Raw genomic sequence first — 24,845 nt, forward strand, 5'->3', positions numbered from 1 at the left:
GAACACGTTCACTAGATTTTTGTCTGCAACCCTGAATTTTGTTTCAGTCAATAGGCTTAGGGAAAGCTACTGTAATTGCTCACTGGAGTTCTCCAGCAAATGTTTTAGCCTCTTGCCAAAAGTTAGGGGCTTACTTTTCTAAATCCTTTTCAAGATTTTACCATTCGGCAAGTTTATCCAGTGTTTGGTTTGACCCTCACCAACAAGCATGTGGACTAACTGATACAAATCTGAAAAACCAGGTTAGTAAGTTTGAATAACTATGTTAAATTCATCAGCAAACCTGGGGGGGGTTGGATCAGAAAACTTAAGAAAAGTATGTTTGGGGAGTTCAAAAATCCCCCATAATGGCCATCGATGTTCTAAATTAAGTTGATCCATTTAGTTAGAAATGCACATGAGGAGGGACTGCAGTTTTTAAACATTAAACTGGCTAGGATCCCTGGAGTAGGGGCATACTCAAAGCATTATATGAATGGAATCCCATTTCGTAGAGTTTTTTTTTCTCTAAAGCAAAGGGGAAAATTCCTAAACAGCACAGTTCTAATAGGAAAAACAGCCCAGTTCCAAAGGAACTGGACCAAAGGTTTAGCAGCACAGTTCCAATAGGAACAGACTGGTTCCAAAAGGAATTAGAACAAAAGCTAGCACAGTTCCATTAGGGACAGCCTGATTTCAAATAGTCAATCCAAAGTGCCAAACAAGTGCTAACAGAAAGGCCAAAACCTTTAACAGAAAAATCAGAGCTTTCAACAAATATTTCTGTATAGTAATTTTGTATCCTGCAACTTTACTGAATTTATTGATGAGCTCTAATAGTTTTTTGGTGGCATATTTAATATTATATATATATATATATATATGTTATCATGTCATTCGTATACAGTGATAGTTTTACTTCTTCCTTTCCAGTTTTATTTCTTTTTCTTTTCTGATTGCTGTGTATAGGACTTCCAATACTATGTTGAATAAAAGGAGTGAGAGTGAGCATCCCTGTGTTGTTCCTGATCTTAGAGGAAAAGTTTTCAGTTTTCACCACTGAGTATGATGTTAGCTGTGGGCTTATCATATATCACCTTAATTGTGTTGAGGTATGTTCCCTCTCTACTCATCTTGTTGATTTTTTTTCATAAATGGATGTTTAATTTGTCAAAATGTTCTTCTGCATCTATTGAGATGATCATATGATTTTTATTCAATTTGTTACAGTGTTGTATCACAGTGATTGATTTGTGGATACTGAACAATCCTTGCATATTGGAATAAATCCCACTTTATCACAGAGTATGATCCTTTGAATGTATTATTGGATTCAGCTTACTAATATTTTGTTGATGATTTTTGCATCTATGTTCACCAGTGATATTGGCCTGTGATTTTCTTATTTTGTGTGATATCTTTGTCAAGTTTTTGTATCAGGGTGAGTTTGGCAGCGTTCCTTCTTCTACAGTTTTTTTTTTTTAATTTCATTACTGGTAATTGGTCTGCTCATATTTTCTATTTCTTCCTGGTTTGGTCTTGAGGGATTGTAAATTTCTAAGAATTTGTCCATTTCTACTAGGTTGTCCATTTTATTGGGATATAGTTTTTCATAGTCATCTCTTATGATTCTTTATATTTTTATAGTGTGGGTTGTAAATTCTGCTACTCCATTTCTGATTTTATTGATTTAGGCCTTTTCTCTTTTTTCTTGATGAGTCTGGTTTATCAATTTCGTTTATCTTTTCAAACAACCATCTCTTAGTTTCATTGATCTTGTCTAATAGTTTAGTCTCTATTTCGTTTATTTCTGCTCTGATCTTTATGATTTCTTTCCTTCTACTAACACTGTTTTTTAAAATTAATTAATTAATTAATTTTATTTTTGGCTGCATTGGGTCTTCGTTGCTGTGCATGGGCTTTCTCTAGTTGCAGCGAGCAGGGACTACTCTTCATTGTGGTGCAGAAGCTTCTCATTGTGGTGACTTCTCTTTGTTGTGGAGCACAGGCTCTAGGCACATGGGCTTCAGTAGTTGTGGCTCACAGGCTCTAGAGAAGAGGCTCAGTAGTTGTGGTGCACGGGCTTAGTTGCTCCACAGCATGTGGGATCATCCCAGACCAGGGCTCAAACACTTGTCCCCTGCATTGGCAGGTGGATTCTTAACCACTGCACCACCAGGGAAGTCCCAACGTTGGGTTTTGCTTGTTTTTCTTTTTCTAGTTCCTTTAGGTGTAAAGTTAAGTTGTTTACTTGAGATTTTTCTTGTTCCCTGAGGTAAGCTTGTATCACTATAAACTTCCTCCTGAGAACTGATTTTGCCACATCCTGTAGATTTTGGATCATTGTGTTTCTGTTTTTATTTGTCTCCAGGTATTTTTTGATTTCCTCTGATTTCTTCAGTGGCCCATTGGTTGTTTAGTAGCATATTGTTTATCCTCCACACATTTGTGGGTTTTGCAGTTTTTATCTTGTAGTTGTTTTCCAGTCTCATAGTGCTGTGGTTGGAAAAGTTGCTTGATATGATTTTAATTTTCTTAAATTTACCAGGGCTTGTTTAGCAGCCTAGCATGTGATCAGTCCTAGAGAATGTTCCATATGCACTTGAAAAGGATGTGCACTCTGTTGCTTTTGGATGGAATGTTCTATATAGATTTATTACATTCATTTGGTGTAATGTGTTGTTTAGGGCCAGTGTTTCCTTATTGATTTTCTATCTGGATGATATGTCCATATATGTATGTTGGGTGTTGAAGTGCCCTACTCTTTCTTTGTTACTGTTGATTTTTCTCTGTACTTCTGTTAATATTTCCATTATGTATTTAGTGTCTCCTATGTTAGGTTCATATATATTTTCATTATATCTCTTGGATTGATCCCTTAATCATTTTGTAATGTCCTTCTTCATCTGTGCTATAGTCTTTGTTTTAAAGTCTATTTTGTGTGATATAAGTATCACTACCCTGGCTTTCTTTTCATTTCCCTTTTCATGGAATACTTTTTTCTATCCCCTCACTTACAGTCTCTGTGTGTCTTTAGATCTGAAATGAGTGTTGTGAAACCAGCATATATATGGGTATTTTTGTATTCATTCAGCCACTCTATGTCTTTCAAATAGAGCATTTAGTCAATTTAAATTTGAAGAGTAAGCTGTGACAAAGTAAGAGAGTGACATGGACATATATATACTACCAAAGGTAAAATAGATAGCTAGTGGGAAGCAGCTGCATAGCACAGGGAGACCAGCTCGGTAGTTTGTGACCACCTAGAGGGGTGGGATAGGGAGGGTGGGAGGGAGGGAGATGCAAGAGGGAAGAGATATGGGAACATATGTATATGTATAACTGATTCACTTTGTTATAAAACAGAAACTAACACACCATTGTAAAGCAATTATACTCCAATAAAGATGTTAAAAAAATAAATAAATTTGAAGTAACTACTGACAAGTGTATAATTATTTTCATTTTGTTAATTGATTTGGTGTTCTTTTCATATTTCTTTTTTTTTCCCTTTCTTCTTCCTTTGCACTCTTCCCTTGTGATTTTTTTTTTTTTTTTTTTTTTTTTTTTTTTTGCTGTACGCGGGCCTCTCACTGCTGTGGCCTCTCCCGTTGCGGAGCACAGGCTCCGGACACACAGGCTCCGCGGCCATGGCTCGCGGGCCCAGCCGCTCCGCGGCACGTGGGATCTTCCGGGATCGGGGCGCGAACCCGTGTCCCCTGCATCGGCAGGCGGACTCTCAACCACTGCGCCACCAGGGAAGCCCTTCCCTTGTGATTTGATGACTATCTTTAGTGTTATGTTTGGATTCCTTTCTCTCTTTTTCTGTCTGTGTTCGATTATAGATTTTTGGTTTGTGGTTACCATGAGGTTAACAGATAGAATTTGCTATATATACATAATTATTTTAAGCTACTGATCTCTTAATTTCAAATGCTTTTAAACAACACTGCATTTTTACTACCCTCCTCCTGCATCACTATTTTTCACATATTTTACATTTCTTTTTGTTTGTGTCTCTTAATTACTCATTGTGAATATAGTTGATTTTACTCTTTAATCTTTCTACTAGCTTTTTGTGTTGTTGATTTACTACTACATTTGCAGTATATTTGCCTTTACCAATGAGATTTTTCTGTTCCTGTTTTTCATATTTCTAGTTGTGGCCTTTTTTGTTTAAAATTAGAGAATGCCCTTTAACATTTCTTGTAAAGCTGGCTTGCTGTGGATGAACTTTTAGCTTTTGCTTGTCTGTAAAAGTTTTGGTAACCCTATTAAATTTGAATTAAATCCTTACCAGGTATAACATTCTTAGTTATAGTTTTTTTTCCTTTCATCATTTTAAATATATTTTGTCACTCCCTTCTGGCCTGCAGTTTCTGCTTAAAAGGCAGCTGATAGCCTTGTGGGATTTCCCTTGTACACAACTTGTTGATTTCCATCTCTGCTTTTAATATTCTCTCTGTACATTGAATTTTTGCTACTTTAATTGAAGAGTGTCTTGGTGTGGTCCTCTTTGGATTGAACTTCTTGGGAACTCTCTGTGCTTCATGGACCTAGATGTCTGTTATATATTACCTCTTCATATTTTCTCAGGTCCTTTCTCTCTCTCTCTCTTTTCCTTCTGGGAGCCGTATAATGAGAATGTTAGTGTGTTTAATATCATCCCAGAGGTCTCTTAGACTGTCCTAATTTCTTTTCATTCTTCTTTCTTTATTCTTTTCCATGGCAGTGATTTCCACCATCTGTCTTCCAGGTCACTTATCCATTCTGTTCTTCTGCCTCAGTTACTCTACTATTGATTCCTTCTAGTGTATTTTTTATTTCAGTTATCGTATTGTTTATCTCTGTTTGTTTGTTCTTTAGTTCTTCGAGGTCTTTCTTAAACACTTCTTGCATCTTCTCAATCCTTTCCTCCATTCTTTTTCTGAGGTCTTTGATCATCTTCACTACTATTATTCTGAACTCTTTTTCTGGCAGGTTGCCTATCTCCACTTCAGTTAATGGTTCTTCTGGAGTTTTATCTAGTTCCTTCATCTGGGACATGTTCGTCTGCAATCTCATTTTACCTGACTTTCTGTGATTGTGGTTTCTGTTCTATAGGCTGTAGGATTGCAATTCTTCTTGCTTCTGCTGTTTGCCCTCTGATGGATGAGGCAGTGGAGGGACTCCACTAGTGGGTGGAGCTGGGTTTTCTCCCTCTGGTGGGCAGGGCCATGCTCAGGAAAACTTTAAGCAGCTTATGCTGATGGGTGCAGCTGTCTTCCCACCTTGTTGGTTGTTTGGCCTGAAGCATCCCAGCACTGGAGCCAACAGGCTGTTGGGTGGGACTAATGGCAGCCTCTGGGAGGGCTCACACCAATGAGTACTTCCTAGAACTGCTGCTGCCATTTTCTTTGTCCCCACAGTGAGCCACAGCCAGCCCCCACCTCTTCAGGAGACCCTCTAATGCTAGCAGGTAGGTCTTGCCCAGTTTCTTATGAGGTCACTGCTTTTTTCCCCTGAATTCTGGTGCTCATGGGACCTTGTGTGCACCCTCCAAGAGTGGGTCTCTGTTTCCCCCAGTCCCATGGATTTCCTGTGATCAAACACTGCTGGCTTTAAAGCCAGATTCTCTGGGGGCTTCTCCTCCCAATGCTGGACCCCTGGCTGGGAAGCCTGACATGGGACTCATGACCTTCACTCCTTTGGGAGGGCCTCTGTGGTACAATTGCTCTCCAGTCCATGAGTTGCCCTCCTGGCAGGTATAAGGTTTGATCTTATCATGATTGCACCCATCATACTGTCTCATTTTGGCCTCTTCTTTGTCTTTGGCTGTAGGGTATCTTTTTTGATAGGTTTCAGTGTTTTTCTGTCATTGTTTGTTCAGAATTTAGTTGTAATTTATTTTTTCTGTAAGAAGGGGTGAGCCTACGTCCTTCTACTCCACCATCTCGAGCTCAAGCTTGTCTCCTTTTTTCTTTTTAATTTTTTTTTTCTTTTTTCTGTTCAGTTTCAGTGATTTCCACTGCTTTGTCTTCCAGGTCACTGATCTGTTCTTCTGTGTCATGTAATCTACTGTTCACCCCTTCTATTGTATTTTTCACTTTGGTTGTTTCATTTTTCATCTCCTTTGTTGTTCTTTATATTTTCTAACTCTCTTTTAAAAACTTTTTAACTTCTCACTCTGTTTATACCATTTTCTCCTGAGTTCTTTGAGCATCTTTATGAACATTACCTCAAACTCTTTATTGGGTAGATTGTCTATGTCCACTTCACTTAGTTCTTCTGTAGTTTTATCTTGTTCCTTCATTTGGAACATATTTATTTTGCCTAATTTTCTCTTCATTTCTATGTGTTTAGTAGGTTGGTTATGTTGGAGAAATGACCTTTTGTGGGAAATGTCCTATGCACCCCAGCATTGCACTCCTTTCTGGTTATCAGAGCTAGGGTTGTCCCCCATGTGGGTTTGGTGGGACCTTCTGTAGTGGCAAGATGACTACTGTGGGTGGCCTGGGGGGGCTGTCTCACCTCCATTCCAGTAGGTGGCTAGGCCCTCCCTTGTGAAGAGGCTGACTGCCACTGATGGGTAGGGCCAGGTCACCAGGTATCCGGCTGCAGAGGCCCCCTTTTTCCCAAGGCTAGTGCTGGCCCCCTGGTGGGTGGAGTCAGGTTCTGCATTGGGTGACTGCAGGGCGAGGGTTCAAGATCTATTGTTGTTCTGCTGCCAGGCCAGACCAGATCCTGACATAACTGGGTGTTGCGTCTGGCGTGTCCGAAAGCTGGTGCTGGCCCACTGGTGAGTGGACCTACATCATGGGTCACCTGGCTAAGGGTCCAAGGTATCTGGGCAGTTTCCCACCTACTGGTGGGTGAACTTATGTCTTGGGGCTAGTGCTGGCCCACTGGTGGACAGAACTGTGTCCTGAGGCCTCTGGCTACAGGGCCCAGCCATCCCAGAACTGGTGTTAGCCTTCTGGTGGGCATGGCTGAGGCACAGGAGTTCTCAGGGCTAGTGCCAGCTCAATGGTGGTGGAGCTGGGCACCAGGTTCTCTGGCTGCAGGACACTAGGGATCCTAGTGTTGGTGTTTCAGATTACTGGTGGGCAGGACTGGGACTCAGTGGGTCCTGGGACTGGTTTCTGTCAACTGGTGGGTGAAGCTGATCTCAGAGCTAATGTCGGTCCAGTGGTGAACATAGCCAGATTCCAGCATCTCTGGCTGCAAGGTCCTTGGGTTCCCAGGTCTAATGCTGGTGCACTGGTGTGCAGGCCAGAGTCCTAGGCCCTCTGGTGGACTGAGTTGGGTTTCAGGTTGTCTGTGAGCTCAAGGGATCTTAAGGCAGCCATCCTGCTCATCAGTGGGTCTGTGTCTCTCCCTGGTGGGTAGTTGCTTGGCTGTAGGTGTCCCAATACTGGTGCTGACAGCCTGACAGGCAGGGCTGGCTCCCTGCACTAATAAGCTAGAAGGAAGATTCCAAAATGGCACTTACCAGCACCAGCATCTTCACGGTAGAAGCAGCTCACAAAAAATTACTGCAACTAGTGTCTATATCCCCAGGGTGAGCTCCAGTTGCCTGTGGTCTCTCCAGGAGACTATCCAAGACCAGCAGGTGGGTCTGACCCAGGCTCCTATCAAATTACTGCTTCTGCCCTGGGTCCTGGAGTGTGTAAGATTTTGTGTGCACCCTTTAAGCGTGGTGTCTTTATTTTTCACAACCCTCTAGCTCTCTTGAAATTAAGCCCAGCTGGCCTTCAAAGCCAAACGTTCTGGGGACACATGTTCCCAGTTTAGGACCCCCAGGCTGGAGACCCCATCGTGGGGCTCTGTCCCCTCGCTCCTTGGGGAGAACCTCTGCAATTGTAATCATCCTCCCACTTGTGCATCACCCACTTTGGGGTATGGGTCTTGATGATACCCATTTCAGCCCCTCCTACCTGTTTGTTGTGGTTCCTTCTTTATCTTTAGCTGTTGAGGATCTTTTCTTCTAATCTTCCAGCCTTTCTCATCTATAGTTGCTCTGTAAATAATTGTAATATTGATGTGCCCATGGCAGAAGATGAGCTCATATTCTTCTTATTCTACCATTTTGGACACTCCCCTCTTCAGTTAAATTTATTTCCAGATATTTTATGAATTTAGGTACTATGAAATATAATGGCTTTTTAATCTCCTTTTTGGATTGTTTCTTGCTGGTATATGGAAACACACCAGACTTTTGTGTGTTTACCTTGTATCCTGAAACTTTTCTGACTTTGTATATGTATTACTTTGCTAGGGCTGCTATAACTATAACTACAGGTATAACTATAACTATAACTATAACTATAACTATAACTATAACTATATATATATATATATATATATAGTGAAATTTTACTTTCTAAAAGTTCTTGAGGTTAGAATACTGAGATCAAGGTGTAGACTGTCTTGTCTTTTGTTCCTTCTGAGGCCCTCTTTGACTTGCATATGTCTGCCTTCTTGCTGTGTGTTCACATGGTTGTCTCTCTATGCATGTATAAGCACGTGTCTGGTCTTCCCCTTTCTCTATGTCCTAATTTCTTCTTGTAAGGATACTATCATATTGGATTAGGACCCACCTTAACTATCCCATTTTAATTTAATTACCTTTGTAATGATTCCGTCTCTGAAATACAGCCACTTTCTGAGGTACCAAGAGTTATGGCTTCAACATATGATTTAGGGGTGGGAGATAATTCAGCCCATAAAAATTTATTTCCTCTACTAGCTTTCATGTGGAGTAATTAGGATATTTTCTACATAAGAATATGTTATCTATGAATATAGTTTTACTTATTTGTTTTTTTGGCCATGCTTTGCAGCATGTGAGATCTTAGTTCCCCAACTAGGGATCAAACCTGTACCCACTGTATTGGAAGTGCAGAGTCTTAACTACTGATCTGCCAGGGAAGTCCCTAGTTTTACTTCTTTATTTCCAATTTGTATCCGTTTTATTTCTTTGCCTTCTGTAATAGCTCTGGCTAGGATTTCCAGTAAGATGTTGAATTGCAGTGGTGAAAGTGGCTATGCTTTTTTTTTTTTCCTAATCATAGGGGGAAAGGTGTCAGTCTTTAACCATTAAGTATGATGTTAGCTGTGGATTTTTCCTATATGTTTTTTACCATGTCATAGAAGTTCCCTTTTATTCCTAGATTTCTTTGACAATTGATATGAGCATGTGTTTTTTTTCCCTTTATTCTATCAGTGAGCTATATTAACATTGAATTTCTTATGTTAAATCATCCTTGCATTCTTATGATAAACTCCTCTTGGTGTAAAATCCTTTTAATATGCTATAGGATTCATTATGTTTGTATTTTGTTGAAGAATTTTACATGAATATACATGAGGGATATTGGTGTGTAATTTTCTTTTCTTGTGATGTATTTTTTATCAGGTTATTGCTGACCTCATAACATGAGTTAGGTATTAAATAATTTTTTTGGTAAATTTTGAAAAGATTAGGAGTAATTATTTTAAGGTTTGTTAGAATTCACCAGAAAAACCATATCTTCCTGGATTTTTCTTCATTGAGAGATTTATGATTACTGATTCAATCTCTTTACTTGGTATAAGTCTGCTGATATTGTCTATTTCTTCTTGACTCAGCTTAGGGAATTTGTGGATTTATAGGAATTTATCCATTTCATCTAGATTATCTAATTTGTTGTTATATAATTGTTCAAACATTCTTTTATAATTTTATTTAATTTCTGTAAGGTTGTTAGTAATATCCCCACATTCATTTCTTTTTTATTAATATTTATTTTATATTGGAGTATAGTTGATTTACAATGTTGTGTTAGTTTCATGTGTACAGGAAAGTGGTTCAGTTATACATATACATACATACATATATATATATATATATATATATATATATATATATATATATATATATATATATATATATATTATGTTTTAGATAATTTTCCCAAATAGGTTATTACAGATTACTGAGTAGAGTTCCCTGTGCTATACAGTAGGTTCTTGTTGATTATCTATTTTATGTATACTAGTGTGTATCTGTTAATCCCAGCCTCCTAATTTATCCCTCCACCCACCATCCCCCTTTGGTAACCATAAGTTTGTTTTCTAAGTCTGTGAGTCTCTTTTTGTTTTGTGAATAAGTTCATTTATATCATTTTTTAGATTCCACATATAAATGATATCATATGATATTTGTCTTTCTCTGTCTGATTTACCTCACTTAGTATGATAATCTCTAGGTCCCTCCATGTTGCTGCAAATGGCATTATTTCAATCTTTTTATGGCTGAGCAATATTTCATTATATATATGTACCACATCTTCTTTATACTTTCATCTGTCAGTGGACATTTAGGCTGCTTCCATGTCTTGGCAATTGTAAATAGTGCTGCAGTGAATATTGGGGTGCAGGTATCTTTCCAAAGTATGGTTTTCTCCAGATACATGCCCAGTATTGGGATTGCTGGATCATATGTTAGCTGTACTTTTAGGTATTTTAAAGAACTTCCATTCTGCTCTCCATAGTGTTCTGTACTAATTTGCATATCCACCAATAGTGTAGGAAGTTTCCCTTTTCTCCACATCCTCTCCAGCATTTATTGTTTCTAAATTTTTCGATGATGGCCATTCTGACTGGTGTGAGGTGATACCTCATTTTAGTTTTGATTTGCAATTTTGTAATAAATAGTGATGTTGAGCTAATGTGCTTTATGGCCATCTGTATGTCTTCTTTGGAGAAATGTCTACTTTGATTGGGTTGCTAGGGATTTTTTGATACTGAGCTATTTGTATATTTTGGAGATAATCCCTTGTCCACTGCATCATTTGCAAATATTTTCTCCCATTCTGTGGGTTGCCTTTTCTTTTTGTTTATAGTTTCCATTGCTGTGCAAAAGCTTTTACGTTTAATTAGGTCCCATTTGTTTATATTTGTTTCTATTTTATTACTCTAGGATGTGGATCTAAAAAGATATTGCTACAATTTATGTCAAACTGTGTCCTGTTTATGTTTTCCTCTAAGTTTTATAGTATCTGATCTTACAGTTAGGTCCTTAATCCATTTTGAGTTTATTTTTGTGTATCGTGTAAGAGAAGGTTGTAATTCTATTTTTTTTACATGCAGTTGGACAGTTTTCCCAGCACCATTTATTGAAGAGACTGTCTTTTCTCCATTGTATATTTTTGTCTCATTTGTCATAGATTAATTGACCACACGTGTATGGGTTTATTTCTAAGCTTTCTATCCTGTTCCATTAATCTATGAGTCTATCTTTGTGCCAGTACCATATGTTTTTGATTACTGTAGCTTTATAGTATAGTCTGAAGTCAGAGAACTTGACTCCTTCAGCTCCGTTTTCTTTCTCAAGATTGCTTTGACTATTCAGGGACTTTTGTGTTTCCATACAAATTTTAAGATTTTGGTTCTAGATCTGAAAAAAATAAAGCCATTGGCAATTTGATAGGGATTGCATTGGATCTGTATATCACCTTGGTTAGTATATTCATTTTGACAGTATTTTTTCTTCCAATCCAAGAACATGGTATATCTTTCCATTTGTTTGTGTCATCTTTGATTTCTTTCATCACTGTCTTATAATTTTCAAAGTGCATGTCTTTTGTCTCCTTAGGTAGATTTATTGCTAGGTATTTAATTCTTTTTGATGCAATGGTAAATGTTATTGTTTCTTTAATTTCTCTTTCTGATCTTTCTTTGTTAGCATATTGGGATGCAACAAATTACTGCATATTCATTTTGTATCCTGTAACTTCACCAAATTCATTGGTGACCTGTAGTAGTTTCCTGGTGGCATCTTTAGGACTTTCTACGTATAGTGTCATGTCATCTGCAGACATTGACAGTTTTACTTCTTCTTTTTCATTTTGGATTCCTTTTATTACTTTTTCTTCTCTGATTTCCATAGCTAGGGCTTCCAAAACTATGTTGAGTAAAAGTATTGAGAGTGGACATCCTTGTCTTGTTCCTGATCTTAGAGAAAATTATTTCAGCTTTTCACTGTTGAGTATGATGTTAGTTGTGGGATTGTCATATATGGCCTTCATTATGTCGAGCTAGGTTCCCTCTATGCCCACCTTCTGGAGAGCTTTTATCCTAAGTATGTGTTGAACTTTATCAAAAGCTTTTTCTGCATCTATTGAGATGATCATATGGTTTTATTCTTCAATTTGTTAACGTGATGTATCACACTGATTGATTTGTGGATATTGAAAACTCCTTGCATCCCTGGGATAAATCCCACTTGATCATGTATGTATGATTTTTAAAAATATATTCTTTGACTTGGTTGCTAGTACTGTGTTGAGGATTTTTGTCCCTATATTCGTCAGTGACATTGGCCTGTAATTTTCTTTTTTGTGTGCTATCTTTGTCTGGTTTTGGTATCAGGGTGATGGTGACCTCATAGAATGAATTCTGAAGTGTTCCTGCCTCTGCAATATTTTGGAAGAGTTTCAGAAGGATAGGTATTAGAAGGATAGTTGTTAACTCTTCTCTAAATGTTTGATAGAATTCACTTGTGAAGTCATATGGTCCTGGCTTTTGTTTATTGTGTGTTTCTTTAATCACACTTTCAATTTCAGTACTCGTGATTGGTCTGTTCATATTTTCTTTTTCTTCCTGGTTCAGTCTTGGAAGATCGTACGTTTCTAAGAATTTGTCCATTTCTTCTTGTCCGTTTTTTGGCATATAGTTGCTTGTAGTAGTCTCTTATGATCTTTTGTATTTCTGTAGCATCAGTCTTAACTTCTTTTTCACTTCTAATGTCACTGACTTGGGCCCTCTCCCTTTTTATCTTGATGTGTCTGTTTAAAGGTTTATCAATTTTGCTTATCTTTCAAATAACCAGCTTTCATCTTCATTGACCTTTTTCTACTTTTTTTTAGTCTTTTGCATTTATTACTGCTCTGATCATTATTTCTTTCCTTCTACTAACTTTGGGGTTTGTTTGTTCTTCTTTCTCTAGTTGCTTTAGGTGTAAGATTAGGTTGTTTACTTGTGATTTTAATTGTTTCCTGAGGTATGATTGCATTGCTGTAAACTTCCCTCTTAGCATTGCATATGCTGCATCCCATAATTTTTGGATCATCATGTTTTCATTTTCATTTGTCTCTAGGTACTTTTTGATTTGCTTGTTGATTTCTTCAGTGATACATTGTTTAGTACCATGCTGTTTAGCCTCCAATTTTTTTTACAACTTTTTTTCTTGTAGTTGATTTCTAATTTCACAGCATTGTGGTTGAAAAATATGCTTGATATGATTTCAGTTTACTGAAATTTATATTGAAGCTTCCTTCATGGCCCAGCATGCTATCCATCCTGGGAAATATTCCATGTGCACTTGAGAAGAATGTGTGTTCTGCTACTTTTTGTTGGAATGCCCTATAGATATCAGTTAAGTCCACCTAGTCTAACGTGTCATTTAAAGCCTGTGTTTCCTTATTGATTTTCTGTCTGGATGTTCACTGATGTAATTGGGGTGTTAAAGTGCCCCAATATTATTGTGTTACTATTTCTCCTTTTACGGCTGTTAGCATACACTTTATATATATGGGTGCTCCTATGTTGGGTGCATATATATTTATCATTGTTATATCTTCTTCTTGGATTGATACCTTTTTTTAAATTTTATTTTATTTTTAACATTTTTATTGGAGTATAATTGCTTTACAATGGTGTGTTAGTTTCTGCTTTATAACATAGTGAATCAGCTATACATATACATATATATGTATACATACATATATCCCCAAGTCTCCTTCCTCTTGCATCTTCCTCCCACCCTCCCTATCCCACACATCTAGGTGGTCACAAAGCACCATGCTGATGTCCCCGTGCTATGTGGCTGCTTCCCACTAGCTATCTATTTTACATTTGGTAGTATATATAAGTCCATGTCACTCTCTCAGTTCGTCCCAGCTTACCCTTCCCCCTCCCTGTGTCCTCAAGTCCATTTTCTACATCTGCATCTTTATTCCTGTCCTGCCCTGAGGTTCATCATAACCTTTTTTTTTAGATTCCATATATATGTGTTAGCATACAGTATTTGTTTTTCTCTTTCTGACTTACTTCACTCTGTATGACAGATTATAGGTCCATCCACCTCACTACAAATAACTCAATTTCACTTCTGTTTATGGCTGAGTAATATTCCATTGTATATATGTGCCACATCTTCTTTATCCATTCATCTGTCGATGGACACTTAGGTTGCTTCCATGTCCTGGCTATTGTAAATAGAGCTGCAATGAACATTGTGGTACATGACTCTTTTTGAATTATGGTTTTCTCAGGGTATATGCCTAGTCGTGAGATTGCTGGGTCATATGGTAGTTCTACTTTTGGTTTTTTAAGGAACCTCCATACTGTTCTCCATAGTGGCTGTATCAATTTACATTCCCACCAACAGTGCAAGAGGGTTCCCTTTTGTCCACACACTCTCCAGCAGTTCTAAGAGAGAAGTTCATAGCAGTACAATCCTACCTCAAGAAACAAGAAACATCTCAAATAAACCACCTAACCTTACACCTAAAGCAATTAGAGAAAGAAGAAAAAAAAACAAAGTTAGCAGAAGGAAAGAAATCATAAAGATCAGATCAGAAAAAAATGAAAAATAAATGAAGGAAACAGTAGCAACTATCAATAAAACTAAAAGCTGGTTCTTTGGGAAGATAAACAAAATTTATAAACCATTAGCCAGACTCATCACAAAAAAAACGGAGAAGACTCAAATCAATAGAATTAGAAATGGATTGTTACCTTGATCATTATGTAGTGTCCTTCTTTGTCTCTTGTAACAGTCTTTATTTTAAAATATATTTTTCTGATGTAAGTATTGCTACTCCAACTTTCTTTTGATTTCCATTGGCATGGAATAACTTTTTCTATCCCCTCACTTTCTGTATGTGTCCCTAGATTTGAATTGGGTCTTTTGTAGACAGCATATATATAGGTCTTGTTTTTGTATCCATTCAGCCAGTCTATGTCTTTTGCTTGGAGCATTTAATCCTTTTACATTTAACATACTCACTGATATTTATGTATTAATGCTATTTTGTTAATTTTTTGGATTTGCTTTTTAGGTCTTTTTTCTTTCCTTCCACTTTTGTTCTCTTCTCTAGGTATTTGATATGTATCTTTAAAGTTCTCTTTGGATTACTTTTTCCTTTTTTTGTATATCTATTGCACATTTTTGTTTTGTGGTTCCCATGAAGTGTTGGCATGCACCCTATATATATACAAGATTGTTGTAAGTTGCTGGTCTATTAATTTCAAATTCATTTCCAATATCCTACATTTGTATTCTCCTCTTCTCATCATTGCTGGTTTTGATAATATGTTTGTGTATGCATGATTTCCTACCTTTTCTGTATGTTTACATTTACCATTGAGCTTTCCCATTTCATAATTTTCTTGTTTCTAATTGTGGCCTTTTATTTTCTGCCTATAGAAGCTCCTTCAGCATCCGTTGTAAAGCTCATTTGGTGGTGTTCAATTCTCTTAGCCTTTGCTTGTCTGTCAAGCTTTTGATTTCTCCCTCAAATCTGAATGAGAACCTTGGTGTGTAGAGTATTCTTTGTTGTAGGTTTCTCCCTTTCATCACTTTAAATATACAGTATACTGCTACTCCTTTCTGGCCTGCAGAGTTTCTGGTGAAAACTCAACTGATAACCTTATTGGGATTTACTTGTATGTTATTTGTTGCTTTTTCCTTTTTGCTTTTAGTATTTTCTCTTTGTGATTTTTGTCAGTTTTATTACTGTGTGTTTCAGTGTGTTCCTCCTTGGGTTTATCATGTATGAGACTCTCTGTGATTCCTGGACTTGGGTGATTGTTTAATTTCCCCTGTTAGGGTAGGGAATTTTTCAGCTATTATGTCTTCAAATATTTTCTCATGCCTTTTATCTCTCTCTTCTCTTTCTGGGACACCTATAATGTGAATGTTCGTGTGTCTCAGAGGTCTCTGAGATTGTCTTCACTTCTTTTCATTCTTTTTTCTTTATTCTGTTCCTTGGCAATAATTTCCACCATTCTTTCTTCAGGTCACTTATCCATTCTTCTGCCTCATTTATTCTGCTATTGGTTCCTTCTAGTGTATTTTTCATTTTTGCTATTTTATTCTTCAACTCTGTTTGGTTATTCTTTGTATTTTCTAACTTTGTTAAAAACTTCTTGTAATTTCTCACTCTGTGCATCCATTCTTTTCATACCTTCTTGGATCATCTCTACAGTCATTACTCTGAATTCTTTGTTGGGTAGATTGCCTATTTCCACTTCACTTAGTTGTTCTGGGGTTTTATCTTGTTTCTTCATCTACATATTGTTCTGCTATCTCATTTTGCCTAACTTTTGGTGTTTGTGATCCCACAGGCTGCAGGATTTTAGTTCCTCTTGTTTCTTGTGTCTGCCCTCTGTTGGGTGAGGCTGGTCTAAGGGGCTTGTGCAGGCTTCCTTGTTAGAGTGACTGGTGCCTGCCCACTGGTGGGTAGAGCTGGGTCATGTCCCTCTGTCTGGCAGGGCTGTGTCAAGGGGTGTGTTTAAAGGTGGCTGTGTTCTCAGGAAAACTTTAAGCAGTCTGTCTTCTGATGGTTGGTGCTGTGTTCCCGCCCTGTTTGTTATTTGGCCTTAGGCATCCTAGCACTGGAGTCTAAGGGATATTGTGTGGGACCAAGTCTTTGTGTCAAAATGGCAGCCTCAGACAGCTCAAACCAATGAGTACTCCCTAGTATGCCTTCCACCAGTGTCCTTGTCCCTGAAGTGAGCCACAGCCAGCCCCCTCCCCAGGAGATCCTCCAGGACCAGCAGGTAGGTCTGACCCAGGCTGCTATGAAGTCACTTCTTTTCCCCCTAGGTCCCAGTTTGTACGAACCTTGTGTGTGTTCTCTAAGAATATTCCTTCTATTTCCCCAAGTCTTGTGGAGTTCGTGCCATCAAGCCCCACTGGTCTTCAAAGCCAAATGCTCTGGGGGCTCCTCCTCCTGATACCAGACCAGCAGACTAGGGAGCCTGATGTGGGGCTCAGAACTCTCACTCCTGTGGGAGAACCTCTGCAGTATAATTATTTTAAAGTTTGTTGGTTGCCCACCTGGCGGGTACAGGATCCTATCATCTCATTGTGACTTCTTTGTCTTTGGATGTAAAATATATTTTTTGGTAGTTTCCAGTCCTTTTTTGTCAATGGTTGTTCAGAAGGTACTCGTGATTTTGTTGTTTTTGTGAGAAGAGGTGAGCTCAGGTCCTCCTACTCTGCCATTCTGTCAGGAATCCCCCACTTTCCTTTTTGATTTTAGTCATCTTTATCTTCTCTCTTTTTTCTTTGTCAGTATAGCTGAAGGATTAGAAGGATTGCCAATTTTGTTCATCTTTTCAAAGAATCTACTTTTTATTGATTTTACTGTTTTACTAGTCTATTTATCTCCACTCTAATCTATTATTTCCTCCCTTCTGCTAGCTTTGGGCTTACTTTGTTATGTTTTTTCTAGTTCCTTGTGGTATAAATTTAGATTCTTTATTTGAAATATCTTTTCTTTTTTAATATAGGCACTTACAGGTATAAATTTTCCTCAGACTCCTACTGCCTTGCTGTATCCCATACATTTTGGTATGTGGTGTTTATATTTTCATTCAGCTTTAAGTAATTTACAGTTTCACTTAACATTTTTTCTTCGACCCACTAGATTTTTAAGAATGTGGTATTTAATTCCACATGTTTGTGTATTTTCCAATTTTCTTTCTGTTATTGATTTATATCATCATTGTCTTGTGGTCAGAAAAGACACTTTGTATGATTTCAGTCTTTTAAAATTTATTGAAACTTGTTTAATAACCTAATGTATGTGGTCTAACTTACAGAATGTTTCATGTGTAATGGAGAAGAATGTATATTCTTCTTTTATTAGGTGTAGTGTTCTATAAATGTCAGTTACGTCTAGTTGTTTTATAGTGTTGTTAAAGCCCTCTACATTGTTATTGACATTCTGTCTAGATATCCAATCTCTTATTGAAGTTGGTATTCAAGTCTCCAATTATTTTTTAGAACCATTATTACTCACTTAAATTTTGTCAATGCTGCATAGATTTGGGGGGATTTGTTATTTGGTGTATGTATGTTCAGAGTTGTTATATATTCTTGATGTATTGACCATTTATAAATATATAATATCCTTCCCTTTCCCTTGTAAAAGTTTTAACTTAAAGTCTATTTTGTCTGATATCAGCATAGACACCCCAATTCTCTTCTCAGTACTATTTGCATGGAATATGTTTCCTTTCTTTTACTTTCAACCCATTTGTGTCTTTGGATCTAAATGAATCTTTTCATATAGTATATAAGTGGATTATGTTCCTTTTATCCAATCCATCAATCTGTGCCTTTGGAGAGTTTAATCCATATACATAAAGATTAGTACTGATAAGAGAGTATTTCTGACATTTTATTATTAGTTTTATGTATTTCTTATGCCATTTTTGTTCATTTTCTTCCACATTGCCATTTTTGTGCTAGTTGATCTTTTGCAGTGAAAAGTTTTAATTCCCTTATCATTTATTTTGTGTGTGGGGTTTTCTTTTAATATATTTTCTTTGAGGTTACCATGTGGATTCCCTTTAACATACTAAATTTTATTTATTTTTTAAAAAAAATATTGGAGTATAGTTGATTTACTATGTTGTGCTAGTTTCAGGTGTACAGCAAAATGAATCAGTTATATATATATACATATAGCCACTCTTTTATAGATTCTTTTCCCACATAGGCCATTACAGAGTATTGAGTAGAGTTCCCTGTGCTATACAGTAGGTCCTTACCAATTATCTATTTTATATATTGCATACTAAATTTTAACAATATATTTTGAATTAATACCAAGTTAATTTCAATAACATACAAAAACTCGACAGTTATACAGTTTGATATCACCTTCCTCTATGTTATTTTTGTCACTTTGGTTTTATCTTAATCATTGTATGTGCAATAACATAGATTTATTATTATTTTTGTTACTATTTTATTAATTTTTCTTTTAAATAATATAGGAAATAAAAGGCAGAGTTCCAAACCAAATATTCAATAATGCTGTCTTCTGTATTTGCCCATGTATTTAACTTTACCAGAGATATTGACTTCTTTTTATGGCTTTGAGTTACTATCTAGGGTCCTTTCATTTTAACCTGAAGGACTCCCTTTAATGTTTATTGAAGTACAAGTCTAATAGTATCAAACTCCTTTAGCTTCTTTTATTTATCTAGGAATATTTTAATTTCTCCCTCATTTTTGAAGGATTTTTTGCTGGGTATAAAATTCTTGGTTAATAGTTTATTTCTTTTGACACTTAAATATGTTATCTTATTGCCTTCCAGCTTCCAGGTTCTGAAGAGAAATCAACTTTGCATCTTATTGAGGATCACTTGTACTTGACAGATTTTTTCTCTCCTTCTGCTTCAAGATTTTCATTTTGTCTTTGGCTATCCACATCTTGCTTATGTCTCATGTGGGTCTTTTTGAGTTTTTCCAACTCACAGTTTGTTGAGCATCATGGATGTGTTATTCATGTCTTTTGTCAATTTTGAGAAATTTCAGCCATTATTTATTCAAATATTCTTTCTGCTTCTTTATCTTTCTCTCTCTCTTACTTCTGTGACTCACATAATGTGTATATCGGTCCATTTGATGGTGTCTCTTAGGTTTTGTTTACTTACTTCATTCTTTTTAAATTTCTGCTCCTCAGACTGAATAATTTCAACTGTCATGTTTCGAGTTTCATCATTTGTTCTTCCACCTGCTCAGATCTGCTGTTGAACTCTTCTAGTGAATTTTTAATTTCAGTTATTTTACTTTTCAATTCTAGTATTTCTGTTTAGTTCCTTTTTACAATTTTTCTTTTTTTATATCCCTTTTTAAAATACATTTATTTTCTTATATTCTTTATATTCTTTAGTTCTTTGTCTATGTTTTTCTTTGAACATATTTAATACAGTACTTTTTTGTCTTTGTCTAGTAAGTCTGATGTCTGGACTTCCTCAGGAACAGTTTGTCAATTTTATTTGTTACTTTAAGTGGGCCATACATTCCTGTTTATTTTTATGCCTTGTGTTTTTGTTGTTATTGTTTTTGAAAATTGTTTTAATTATAATGTGGTAACTGGAAATCAGATTCTCCCCCTTCCCCATATTTAGCTGTTTTCTGTTGTTGTTACTTTATTTGATGATAGCTATAGTAGTCCATTTGTTTAGGTGTTTTAACCAAACTATTTGTGCAAAGACTGTATTCTTTGTCATATTGATCACTGAAGTCTGTGTGGGTCTTGTTCAGCTAATATTTTGACAGGAATTTCCTTGAGTGCCAGCAGTTAAAAGTAAACAACAACAGTAGCAACCAAGAAACCCACATATCTCTCCCAATATTTGAACATTGGCTCTGTGCTGAAGCACTCCTTTTTTTTTTTTTCCAACACTTAACCAAACTGGCACTTAGCCTATGTATCAGTCTGGTGTGTAAGCTTTGGATCTTCTCCATATTTTTCTAGTCATGTGTCTTGCCCTGGACATACGTGGGCCTTTCTAAACTGCCCCCATATATATTGGTGCTTTTGAATATCCTAATTTCCCAAAGAATCTTCTCCAGCTTTTTCTCCAGACTTAAGCAGTCTATTATATGTCTCCGGCCATAATTTATTGTCCCAGGCATCTCTAGTTTATTAGTTTGCTTTGCAAAATTTTTAACAAGTGCCCACCCATTTTCCAGCCTGCATTCTGAATTGAGTGAAACAGAGATGAGCACCTGGTATCTGTCCTTCAGATAACAGGTTAAAATAGACATACACAATAATTTTTGAATAAGTTTTGCTTAGCTCACTCTGGAACTAGGGGTGAGGGTTTCACACTAGGAACTCAGGCTGCTGCTACTTTAAGACTGCCTTCACTTTAGGACTGTTGCTGGAGAGAGGGGTGCAGTAAGGGCTAGTAAAAATGGCACAAAACTTTCCTATCATTTTCAAGATGCCTTTTTCTTGGTTCAGCATTTGCTTCATTGTTGTAAATGTTTGACTGTTTCCCAGAGTTCTGACAACATTGATTCTGACAGTTTCTGTTTGTGTTGCTACACTTCTGTGAGAGAATGAAAACTCAGAGCTGCTGCCTCCTCCATATCCCTGATGTCCTCTGTCTTTTTTAATATATTGATTCCAACATCTCTCTGGGTGTCCCTGTGCACCAGAAGATCAAAGCATAAAGAAAATTAAGGATATTTTAATTATAAAATAAGTATAAAGAAAAAAATACAGTTTTTTTTTTTTGTTGAGCCAGGCCTGAGAGATGCATACATCATTTTATCCATATTCCATTGGCTAGAAATTAGGCATATGTCCCTACAGACTTGTGTTGGGTTAGAAAATGTTGACAAGTGGTATTCCCAGGAAGAAAGGTGAATGAGTTTAGTGAACAACCAGCCAACTTCTTCCACAGCAAACAAATAATTAATATCCCTTGTTAAGTAGAATTGTGTCTTTGACAAAGAGCTATGATATAACAGGCAGGATCTTTGTTCCTAGGTTAGAATGCCAGAGCTGGAAGAATATTTAGAGACCATTTATTTTAATATCCTCAGGTGTTGGGGACTCTGATGCTTGGAAATGGAGAGGGGCTAGCTAGAGTCACACTGAGTCAATACCAGACCTGAGACAATATTCAGCTGAATCACTCATCTCTCCTCTATACCATCTTTATTCAAACATGTTTGAGCATTTCCAAGAGTAAGATTCAATCTTAAAAGATTGTATATTTCTAGAAATTTATCCATTTTTTCTAGGTTGTCCAATTTGTTGGCATATAATTGTTCATAGTATTCTCATGATTATTTATATTTCTGTGATATTGTCTGTAACTTGCACAGCAAAGCACATCGACAAAATAAAAAGGCAACTTACTGAATAGAAGAATATATTTGCAAATGACATATCCACTAAGAGGTTAATATCCAAAATATACAAATAACTCATAACAGTTAACATCAAAATAACACAAACAACCCAATTAAAAATGGGCAGAGGACCAGAATAGACATTTTTCCAAAGAAGACATATAGATGGCCAACAGACACATGAAAAGATTTTCAACATCACTAATCATCAGGGAAATGCAAATCCAAGTCACAATGAGGTATCACCTCACACCTGTCAGAATGGCTATCATCAAAAAGACAAGAAATAACAAATGTTGGAGAGGATGTGGAGAAAAGGGAACCCTCATGCACTGTTGGTAGGAATACAATTTGGTAAAACCATTATGGAAAACAATATAAAGGTTCCTCAAAAACTTAAAAATATTACTACCATTTGAATCAGCAAGTCCACTCTTGGGTATTTATCTAAAGAAAATGAAAACACTAATTCAAAAAGTTATATGCATCCCAGTGTTCATTGAAACATTATTTATAGTAGCAAAGATGTAGAAGCAACCTAAGTGTCCATCAACAGATGAATGGATAAAGAAGATGTGGTATATATATATATATATATATATATATATATATACATACACACACAATGAAATATTACTCAGCCATAAACAATAATGTAATATTGTCATTTACAACAACATGGATGTGTCTAGATGGTATTATGCTAAGTGAAATAAGTCAGAGAGAAAGACAAATACAGTATGTCTTCACTTATATGTGGAATCTAAAAATACAAAACAAACAAATAAATGTAACAAAATAGAGACAATCACAGATGTAGAGACCAAACTAGTAGTTGTCAGAGAGGAGAGGGGTGGAGTAATAGGTGAAATCAGACAGGGAAAAACAAATACTGTATGTTTTCACTTATATGTGGAATCTGAAAAACAAATAAACAAATAAAACCAAACAGAAACAGGCTCACAGATACAGAGAACAAACTAGTGGTTGGCAGAGGAGAGGAGGGTACGGGTAGGGGCAAAATATTGGATTGGCCAAAAAGTTTGTTCAAGGTTTTCCTAACATCCAGAAAAACCCGAGCGAACTTTTTGGACAGCCCAATAGGTGAAGAAAATTAAGAGGTACAAACTACCAGTTATAAAAATGAATACACCACAGAGATGTAGTGTATATCACAGGGATTACAGTCAATAATATAATAACTTTGTATGATGTGTTATCTATAAAATTTTTGAATCACCGTGTTGTACTCTGAAACTAATATAATGTTGTGGGTCAACTATAGTTCAGTAAAATGTAAGAAATAAATTTTTCATCACAACCCAACACATACTTACATATTTCATCTGTAAAAGTTCTACAAAACAATACTAAGATAGGTAGTGATTAGTGTTCATTGTCAAATATTTCCAGTTCCTCAGCTCTGGCACACTATAGAATTATACTTTCTTTTACTTTTGTAGTTACTAATGATCAGGTGATGTGTGTGGTGAAGGACGTGAGCAAAATGAAATGAGTTATTTCTGGGGGAAGAATTTAAGAGCCAGTGCACAGATCACAATATTCTCTTTTCTCTGATGCTCCAATCATGGTAGCACAAAGATGAAGCCTCCATCACTCTGGGTAACCCAGTAAGTATAATGTAAAACAGAGCCCCCAGGAAATCTCTGGTAAGCAAAATAGTGTGAGTGAGAAATAAATTTGTGTTCTTTTAAGACACTGAGGTTTGGAGTTTACTTTTTTACCATAGCATAACCTAACCTATGCTGACTGTAAATTGATGTCATGACTCAGTAATGTGTTGCAACTTGCAGTTTGTAAAATGCTACTCTGTACAATGTCCACTTGTCCCATAGCTAATCTTCTCTCCAAGTTTCTGTAGAGTAATGTTAGTGACTCCCATTTCACTGAAGGATTGTGGTTATGGAGAAGGTGGAGATGCATACTGCACAGCCTGCCCTCCCCGCAGATACAAAAGCAGCTGGGGCCACCATAGATGTCAGACTTGCATCACCTGTGCTGTCATCAATCGTATCCAGAAGGAGAACTGTACAGCTACCTCTAATGCCGTCTGTGGGGACTGTCTGCCCAGGTGAGCCTGCTATATAAGGCCAAGCTCTTCTGGGCATTCTCTAGCCCTTGGAGGTCTCCCTCATCCTTACCTCTCAGGGCCTAGTTGAAGTATTCTAACTGTCCATATCATGATGAGTTTAAGCTCCCATGAGGGAGAAGCAGTATTTTTTCAAGATCCTCTTATAAAGTACTTAGCACACAGTCGATTACAGATGAGTACTAACAGCTGTTTTATCATGCTGGCATGCTTAGCTCAGGCCCAAGTTTCAAGGTAAATCTCACTGTAGACCTAGAAGAGATTAGGAAGCGGTTGGTGTCAAAGCAGTGTTTCCTTCTCTTGTGAGACTAGTTCCCCTTTTGGTTATAGGGTTTGGTGAATGGGGGAAGAGGTGGAGCATCTGGGACTCTGAGTCAGAGTCAGACATAGAGGCAGAGAACTCACGAGGGGTCAGAGTGAGTGATGGCTTCCTGGAGGACAAGACTCTTAGAATTTGCCTATGGTTCAAGAAGGACCAATCCAAGTACATTGCTTGTTTGATCATCTTGCCATTTCTTATTGCTCTGACTACAGGTTCTACCAAAAGACACGTATTGGAGGCCTGCAGGATCAAGAGTGTATCCCGTGCACGAAGCAGACCCCCACCTCTGAGGTTCAGTGTGTGTATCCAGTTCTCTTCTCCCCTTTCTTCCCCAATCCATTGGGTGACAGCAAGACAGCATAGTAAAGACTTCCCCTACCCCCTCATACTCCCTCCTATAGGGTAGATCAGCAAGGGAATTGGTTAGATTTGAGTAATAGTTTTGCAATATATTATCTGTGTAACCTTCTATAAATTATTGAATCTCATTGCACGTCATTTCCCTCACCTGAAAA

General features: G+C 37.0%; 1 protein-coding gene across 1 annotated transcript in view; it reads left to right on the top strand.

Moving 5' to 3' along the window:
* EDA2R (ectodysplasin A2 receptor) overlaps positions 1 to 24,845 on the top strand; it is a gene marked incomplete at its 3' end in the record, with an annotated part of 115,690 nt that overhangs the window by 86,062 nt on the left and 4,783 nt on the right. The window contains exons 3-4 of the mRNA XM_081222509.1: positions 23,812 to 23,990; positions 24,543 to 24,628. Of these exons, the coding sequence (XP_081078635.1) occupies positions 23,812 to 23,990; positions 24,543 to 24,628 (265 nt within the window). The remainder of the gene's footprint in view (positions 1 to 23,811; positions 23,991 to 24,542; positions 24,629 to 24,845) is intronic.

Source organism: Mesoplodon bidens (genome assembly GCF_964165515.1).
Source record: "Mesoplodon bidens genome assembly, chromosome: X".
In the NCBI taxonomy this organism is placed as follows: domain Eukaryota; kingdom Metazoa; phylum Chordata; class Mammalia; order Artiodactyla; family Ziphiidae; genus Mesoplodon; species Mesoplodon bidens.